Source organism: Petaurus breviceps, unplaced genomic scaffold, assembly GCF_028583685.1.
Source record: "Petaurus breviceps papuanus isolate PSGF00001 unplaced genomic scaffold, PetGlider_PUasm1.0 186, whole genome shotgun sequence".
NCBI lineage: Eukaryota > Metazoa > Chordata > Mammalia > Diprotodontia > Petauridae > Petaurus > Petaurus breviceps.
In genome coordinates this window covers 49,681,303-49,689,999 of record NW_027185798.1, presented here as the reverse complement: position 1 = coordinate 49,689,999, position 8,697 = coordinate 49,681,303, and the positions used below count along the sequence as shown (strand labels likewise).

Sequence of the window (8,697 nt, the reverse complement as noted above, 5' to 3'; positions counted from 1 at the left end):
AGGGACACACAGCTAGTAAGTGTCTAAGGCAGGATATGGACCCAGGTCACCCTGACTCCAAATCCAATATTCTCTCCAGTACACCACCTGAATTGATGGAAAATCTCTGTACTGAGAGTATTCCCACACAGATGAAATCATAGTTCCTTCATATTTCTTTATTTGTTATTGCCAACTTTTAGAAGGTTAGAAACGACCTTTCAGCCCCCCACCCATGCAATGGAAAGGCAGTAAAATTGAGGACAATTAACTTAATACAAGTTGTAACTACTTTATTGTATTGACATATTTACAAAATATTACAAACTTTTAAGCACTACTGATGAGATTCAAGGTGTGACAGCAAGAGCTGCATCCAGGCAAGACAAAGCAAAGGGGAAGCAGTGACTGGTGACTCGATAGCCTTGAGTTATGTCTTTGGTATTAGAAATGCATGTGAATATGCAGCATTTAACTTTTCCAATACAGGGCATTCAACACAGACAAAAATGGGTACAACTGGTATCTTAAGAAAAAGGGGGTCCCAGCATGGCTTTAATACCCCCCCATCTGCTGGGCAAGTCTCCACACCAACAAAATGAAAAAAAGAAGAGCAGAGACTGGTTTAAGGAAGTGGGTCAACTTGCCAAAAGAAGCCCATGGTAAGACATAGGACCCATATGTTATGTTGCTCCCTCTACCACAATGCTCTGCTGAGAGTGAAACTGGAGACACACCATTGCCCCATGGTGATAGCTGATGCTGTATTAGACATCATAGAACATAATCTAAGAAAACATCCTGCCAGGGAACTTCACTGTACAAATTATTTTACAAAATACACTCTAGTGCTCATGTCCACATTGACAAATACACAAACTGGTGCCATCACACAGTATTTTTTTTAAACACAATCACAGTTTACATAATTCTGAGGTAAACTTCCTGAACCTATCCTATATGAGAAACTTCTAATCCACAAGAATCTCCACCCAGATCAATGCATCTCCTTCAGTATGCAGAGGGTTTTCCTACATGTAACTATGGGCGAGTACATCATGATTGCTTCATTTCAGAGGTGATCTCAATTTTCTTTTCTGAATGCTCTCAATTAGATTTAGCTGAAGCTAAAATATCTACATTCTTTGCAAGAAGCAAATGCTTTCAAAATGTGTATGATGTGGTCCTCTTTATCCAAATATCAAGAGATAGGTAGAATCTGGTAACAAGCGTTATTTGTATACATGTATATATGTATACACACATGTGTATATATTAACACATACATGTATTTGTATATATTTGTGTGTACATAGGTACACACATACATACATACATATGTAAGTATGAATTAACAATGGTATCAGCACCAGAGAATAATCTTTTCTATTTCCATTATAGAGGAGGTGCAAGCAAACCAGTAAGAAGACTGTTCTGCCAGTCATTTAGTATCATTTAGGTGCCATTGTGTAAGCAGAAATGACCCATGAACTGGAAGACAGTTGGGAGAAGCCTTGAGCCCCACAGTGAGTTATCCCTGGAAAACCTTGGGTGGGTTTTTGTCTAACCTTGAAATTCAGAGACATAAATGGGAATGAAAGCCACAGTTATGCTGCCCTTCCTCTAGAAAATACAACAGAAGGGTTTGTGCTATTGGCAATCCTTCAGTCTTTTGAATTGGAAGTAGCAGGAAGAGCAGGGTAGTATATGCCCCAGATTTGGGGAAGGGGAAGAGAGAGGGAGAGAGAAGAAAAAATGTCCTGTAGGTGGTGTTTGTCAAGAAGTGACACATTTATCAATATAGCCCTTGATCTGGCTCATGTAAACACAGACACTGTGATCGTCTGGCAAGCAGCCACCTGAGGGATGCCGAGCCAAGTTTTCCTCAGAAACTTCAGTACAAAGTTGCCATGACCACCTTACAAAACCGCAAATAGTTTTCTGGATTTTGTAATAAGGTTCTCTTTTAAAAAAAAAAATCAGCTTTCAAAAACAATCACTTGCCAAGGCAAGGAGTAAAAAGACATCAGTTCAAACATCTCAAACTCTACACAGAGTGGATTGAAAACTTAGAAGTTTTCACTTGTGTTTCTGCCAAGAAGATTTGTAAGACAAAAGTATGCATGGTGCAGTAAGTAGTGACACTTGATATTCTGAGACAAGTGACACTAAACTTCTCCCATAAGTGGTCTATGTGACAGAACTCTCATTTCTCTTTGGGCTGTGATAGGTAAAAGCTTCTAGTTCTTTGTACCATCAAAGATTTCAATGAGCGGGGAAGGGAAGAGGGGTGTGATGAGACAGGAAGGGGGAGAAGTAAAGGTGCATTAAACACTCACTAATGACTAGCATTGACAGTGACCTATGAAAGGAAGTGAAAGGAAACAAAGAAATGTATCTGCTGAGTTCTTCTGGGAAGAGAAGGTTTTGGCTTTTCACTGGTCCCTGAAGATGACAGACTGGCAGGTTGTTTCTTGCCCAGCTCTCAGCAAGCCATTAATCTGTCAGTACGAGCATCTTTAGAAATCCCAACATTAAGACTGGAGAAGACAGGAGGAGGAAGGATGTTGATTAGCCAGAAATGCAGCTTTTCAAATACTTCAATCAGTTCGTAATGCTTTGTGGATTTTTGTTCATCGCTTGTCCCTGAAATTTCTGGTCCAGACTGCAAAATTGGGATTGAAGTCATTCATCCTCTTCCACATATGTTGATGGAAACCAGCCCACCTGCAAAGAAAAGCAGCCCAGAGTAACAAAGGGACTTTACATTTGGCTCTTCTTACTTGGCATTCCAAAATTCCCTGCATATATTGTGGTACTGCATGGCCATGACACCTTAATTAAGCAGTATTTCTATCCCCATTTGATAGTTGAGAAGTTTGGGATGGCTAAAGCTGACTACCAAATACATGCAAGGGTAGAAATAAAGGAAAAGGAAGTTAAAGAGTTTTCTTTCCCTGAAACATCAAAATCGATGTATAAAGTGACAAACAACAATATGGTAGAAACACAGAGTATCATTTCTATTTCCATTACAGAACTGGTCTGAGCAAAGTAACTAGGAAATCGGTCTCGATATATCCTTGGGGAACTGACCTGGAGATGGGCAAGGCCAATGCCTAAACCTTCACAAAGGGCAGTTGGCATAAAGTTTCTATCTGCTCTGGATCTGTGGGGAAGTATGGTATTACAGATAGGAGGGCAACCTCAGAGTTACACAGACCTGGGTTCCACTCCTGCCTGACATATATGACCATAAGCAAGTTACTAAACATCTCAGAGCCCCAGGCCACTCTAAAACAATTAAGAAATTTCCACATCAGAAGTTCCCATACTGATGAAACCATAAGACCAGACTAATATTCATATGAAAATAAAATAATCCAGTTGAAGATCTGAGGGGAGAAAAATGTTGGGAAGGGACAATGAATCCCAGTAAGAAAGAAAACAATAAGCTTTTCAATAACGTAGCCCAGAATTATTGCCTGTCTTAACCATCAAATAGTGTAGAAACATAACATCATAGATTTGGCAATAGAAGGGTCCTCAGAAATCATCTAAGTCAGCATTTCTTAAACTGTGGATCATGACCCCATATGGGTTGGAAAAATGTGGGAACAGCAAAAGGTTTCTGAACATGCGATGACCAAAAATTAATTAAAACTCAAATGTGTAATGAATCTGAGGTGTTTCTGGCAACGACTTCTCTGAAGCCTTGATTTTGAACACAAAGCAGTTCCACTTTGCACTGCACATGCCCTCAGACCACGTAACACTGAGGAACCACTGCTGAAACCAAGAAAGGGGTAGCTAGAGGAAAAAGTTTAAGAAACCGTGAATTCTAGATGCAATTGAAAAAAAAAATCAGGGCACAGAGAGAATAAGTGACTTGTCTAATAAAAAGCTGAGTAGGGATTAGAATCCATTTCCTCCGGCTCTAAATACAATGTTCCTTTCATTATACCTTATTATGGTAAAAAATGTTTTCCTTCATCCCTTTCTTCATTCCTCTCTTTTTCTCCCTTCTCTCCCTCCCCATATTTCTTTATCCTTACTTCCTTCCTCTCTTGTCTCTCTCTGTCTCTGTCTTTGTCTCTTTCTCTCCCTCTGTCTCTCTCCCTCCTTCTCTCTTTCTTTTCCTTCCTTCCTTCCTTCCTTCCTTCCTTCCTTCCTTCCTTCCTTCCTTCCTTCCTTCCTTCCTTCCTTCCTTCCTTCCTTTCTTTCCTTTCTTTCAGGCTGGAAGTATAGCAAACATTCATGACCTATAATCCCACTGCTGAACACCATGGAATATTTAACTTGTGCTTCTGACCAAGGTCAATCTTCCATTCCTTTAGCAACTTAGCAGCCCCCTACTGCCAGGGGTCACCATATTGGTTCCAGACTTAATGCGCCCATCCAATTGGCTTTTGCCCCATTGAGGCTCAGAACTCCTTTGCTCAAGAGATCAGCAGCCTTCAGTGCTTCATCACACTCAGCTACTATGGTGAATTTTAGCTTTATATTTCCCTTCTTATTCTAGCTTTCTGAGTCTGGCAATTGACAAAAAGGGAGAACTACAGGTAGTAACAAGTATTTTCTGAAGTCACTCAGAGTTAAGTAGCAATAAAATCTCAGTAATCTTTATCAGCAAAAATGGCTGAGTCACCAATGAGTGCAGAATTAATTATAACTGGCCCTTTGGTAGGGGTGGAGTTTAAGGGCCCAAGGCTACAAAAGTTCACGTCCCTGTTGACAAGAATTCTGTTGGGAAACTCTAACCATAAAACTACTAAATGATTGTACTTGTCCACTGGACTTAGAGTGCCCCGGATGGTGCACCATTTATTTCTATGACTAGTTAAGTCATGAACACCTTTCCCAAATCCAAACAACTAGAAAGCTTGCAAATTTTACACTTTACATTGATCAGAAAGACACAAATAACAAGAAACATGGCTCAGTCAACAATTTACTCACCAAAATATTGTCTAAGTTTATTACTGAGCCACTATAGATTCATCTCAAACTCTAATTTCTCTTTAATCTACGACTTTCTGTGATCCCTGATAATAAATTTGTAAGCTCCTCAAAGACAGTTATTGTTTTCCTTATCTTTATATCTCTCCAAGTGACAAGTAGATTACTCTGTACATAGTAAGTGCTTAATAAATTATTTTTAAGTGGATGAACAATGAATGAATTCTTTTAATAACAATAGCCTTGATTACTGCAAGACACAGAAGTGCTTTCTGACAATCTAAGAAATAGTAAATTATGATGAGTAAAGATTTGGTATTAAGTATATATTTTTTAAAACTGATAAACAAATATGAGGAAAACCTGGGTTCAAGAAAGACTTCTGACACATACTAGCTGTGTGACCTTAGGCAAGTCATTTAACATCTCAGTGCTATTGGCATCTCTAAGACTATAAGCTTCAGAGAAAAGTGTTTACCTGCTCTGGTACAAAAATTTTTCTTATTTGGGAATTCCCAATCCCAGCAAAATAAAAACATAAATCTCATCCCCATTCCTATTACATAGAATCAATCAGATTGTTTCATTTCCCAGTCATTTTGGATAAATAAATTTATTATGTTTATATATATAACATAACATAAAAATCAAAATCCTGTTGCTAGAACAGCAAAGTCTATAAATGAGATAAAGTCAATGGACTCACCCTTCCATTTGCTTCTCCCCTCCACCAGCCATTTACACTCATTTTTGTGTAAATTTTCACCACATCACCTTTGGACAAAGATAGCTCTCTCATGTCTCTCGCACAAAAGTCATATCGTGCAATAGCTATGCCCAGAACTTTGGGGCTCAACACTGCAGGAAATAAAGAAATTCAACATTAGCCAGATCTTCACAAACCAGTGGTCCCAGTGAAGATAAATATTATAGTTACAATTAAAATGAAAACCAGTCACTATACAGTGTGGGCCTTTAAAAAAAGTGATAGGAATACAAAAACCTGGAATCAAGATTAGGGTTTCAACCAGTTTCAGGTCTGAGTCCTAGAAAATTAAAACAGCAACATGGAATTGCCTTTGTCTGAAAGACCCAAAGTATTCCAGTGCAATGCATTCTAATGTGTTAAAGCAATGGATGTTTTCAAATAAATACAAATTTTAGGTGGGTTGTGTGTATGTATAATATATGTGCATGCATATAAACAGATATATGTAAGTATACATACATACATGTATGTATATAATTTTTAGTGACCTGATTTATTAGGAAATCATTAGAATCTGAAATCATTTAAGTTTTTATTTATTCTAGGGGGAAATGAATCCATTTCTAATCAAGAAGCATCCAATGAAAATGGCCAGATAACCCCTTTCAACTAGAACTAAGTGTCCCCTTTGATGATAAAGTTAATGTCATGTACTGCTACTATTTGACCATTATTTTTACTTCTTCTTTGAAAGCATTTGGGAATATGTTCAGCCTCTGTTCTACAAATAATATCACGCCTACTTGAAACATAACTCATATAGAAAAAAAAATACACAGGAAACTCCCAAAGGGTTTCTTTATCCCAAACTGATGCCTTAGACAATGAAGTCTTCTCATACTAATGAGACATACTAATGGATACGTGGAAACAAGACATCATTTCTGACATTCTAGTACATCTAAAGTTGTATTTGGAGGAGGGGAAAGAATGGATCTAAAATAATTCCTTTTCTCCACTTGTCCTTGTTCATAAAAAAGTCTACTTTCAAGCTACATAAGTCTGTCTATACAGAGTTTCATAATCCATTTCTAATAATTTCTTTACCTGCTACTTCCTAGCATTATAAAGGGCCCCCAATTACACTCAGAGCAGTTCTCAGAACTGTTCCCCTTAAATTGGTGGCATTTTATAACCCCAAATTTGGTTTAAAAATAACTCCAGTTTAAGACAAAGAGACAAATGGGGCAAGTCACAGGTCTATATTCTAAGGCTTCCCCTGGCTAGACGGTAACAATTATGCCTCATGCAACAATGGAGAAATTCTCCCACATCATTACTCTGAAAGAGAATATATGCATACATATATGTGTGTATGTGTATCATTTTCTTTTACTGTACCATTTCTATATAGCCATAATGCCATTCATGTTGTAATCTGTCATACATTATTAGTGCACTGCTGGGCCACAGTAAAATTCTGAAGAAAAATAGTCACCCATTAGCTCGATGTGTGACCTTTGACAGGTCACTGAACATCTGTGAGATTCAGTTTTGTCACCTGTAAAATGAATGAGTTGGCCCAGATGATCTCTGAGGTTCCTTCTCATTCTAACTAACCGTGATTCTCTGGGGTACCATGCTTGACTTAACAAGGGTGAGGGGGTGGAAAATATTTTATCTCCATATAAATGTACTTGCTTAGATGTCACCTAAGCTACCATTCAGCACTTTGGCCATAGCATAAATCAAAGCTATAACTTGCCTTTTGTCAGTTTATTATCTACAGGAATGATGGACAACATCCATTCTTTCCATGGAACATGGAATAACTTGACTCAAATGACAGGAAACAAAGATATTAACAATGATTGGGACTCTGCATGCATCTTTTCATGTCTGAACAGAAATACTAAATTTAAGAAATCAAAATCATTATCCTAAGGATATTACATTTTCACATTGTCCCCAAACAAATCAACTATGTCTCAACTTCCCAACCTTTATACCTTCAGACAACCTCCCACTCTAAAACCAACCCCCCAACCCAATGATCACATAGATTATAAATGTCATACTGGAGAAAATAATATTGTAAAAAAACAGAAGAGTAAAATGTCATGACAAATTCCTTATGCCAAAAAGAAGAACATGTATGGTTATAACAAAACTCTACAGACTGGACATACAAAGATGTATTCTTATGGGTTGCTGTGTATGGAAACCAAAATATTTTCAGTGTGAAACAAAAGCAAATTGAGAAGAAATATAAAAGTGGTAAAGCAGTACCTGACCAGAAAGGAGTGGAAGAAGGGGGGACAAAGCTGTAGTCTGGAGGAGGAGTTACAAAAGAAAACCCACAGAACAAAGAAGGGGCTTAGAGGAAAAAAGAAAGAAAAAGAGAGAAGCAAATAACATTTAAGTATTATCAGAATATCTTAATAATTCTATTTAAATTATCTTCAAAACAAGGAAACACACATTGTCATTTCAGGTCACCTGAAAGCAAGATGAACCATTGCAAGTTCCTATAGACTCCTATGATGGCATCATCTCTTTCTCCATTGACCACTGAAAACTATTACTTTCAGAATACCAACTAGGTCAAATATTTATATTTACATTTTATAGGAAATTAACATAGGGATTCAATGTCCCCTGTCAGTATACACACCCACATCCACATAAACACACATACATACATACACCCTTCTTTAAGTCATTTTTTCAAAGCCCACATCTCTGAGGGAACTTTACCCTTGATGTGGGTTGATTATACAAATCTGATTAATATCAATAAGCATGAGATTTGTACATGATTCCCCTAATACATAGTGCTAACAGTCTTTGAGCTTCTGATGCTAGCAGAAAAGACCTCCATTTCACACTTATGGAAAAAAGCAAGAATGGAGATAGGTAGGTAGGTAGGTAGATACATAGATGGATGGATGGATGGATGGATGGATAGATAGGTAGGTAGGTAGGTAGGTAGGTAGATAGATAGATAGATAGATAGATAGATAGATAGATAGATAGATAGATAGATAGAT

The 8,697-nt window shown here is 37.7% G+C and overlaps 1 protein-coding gene across 1 annotated transcript in view; it reads right to left on the bottom strand.

The window, feature by feature from the left end:
* Positions 1 to 251: 251 nt before the first annotated feature.
* Positions 252 to 8,697, bottom strand: part of VAV3 (vav guanine nucleotide exchange factor 3) — a 457,197-nt gene continuing 448,751 nt past the window's right edge. The window contains exons 26-27 of the mRNA XM_069090495.1: positions 5,645 to 5,796; positions 252 to 2,706 (exon numbers count right to left, since the gene is read on the bottom strand). Of these exons, the coding sequence (XP_068946596.1) occupies positions 2,665 to 2,706; positions 5,645 to 5,796 (194 nt within the window). The 3' untranslated portion in view covers positions 252 to 2,664. The remainder of the gene's footprint in view (positions 2,707 to 5,644; positions 5,797 to 8,697) is intronic.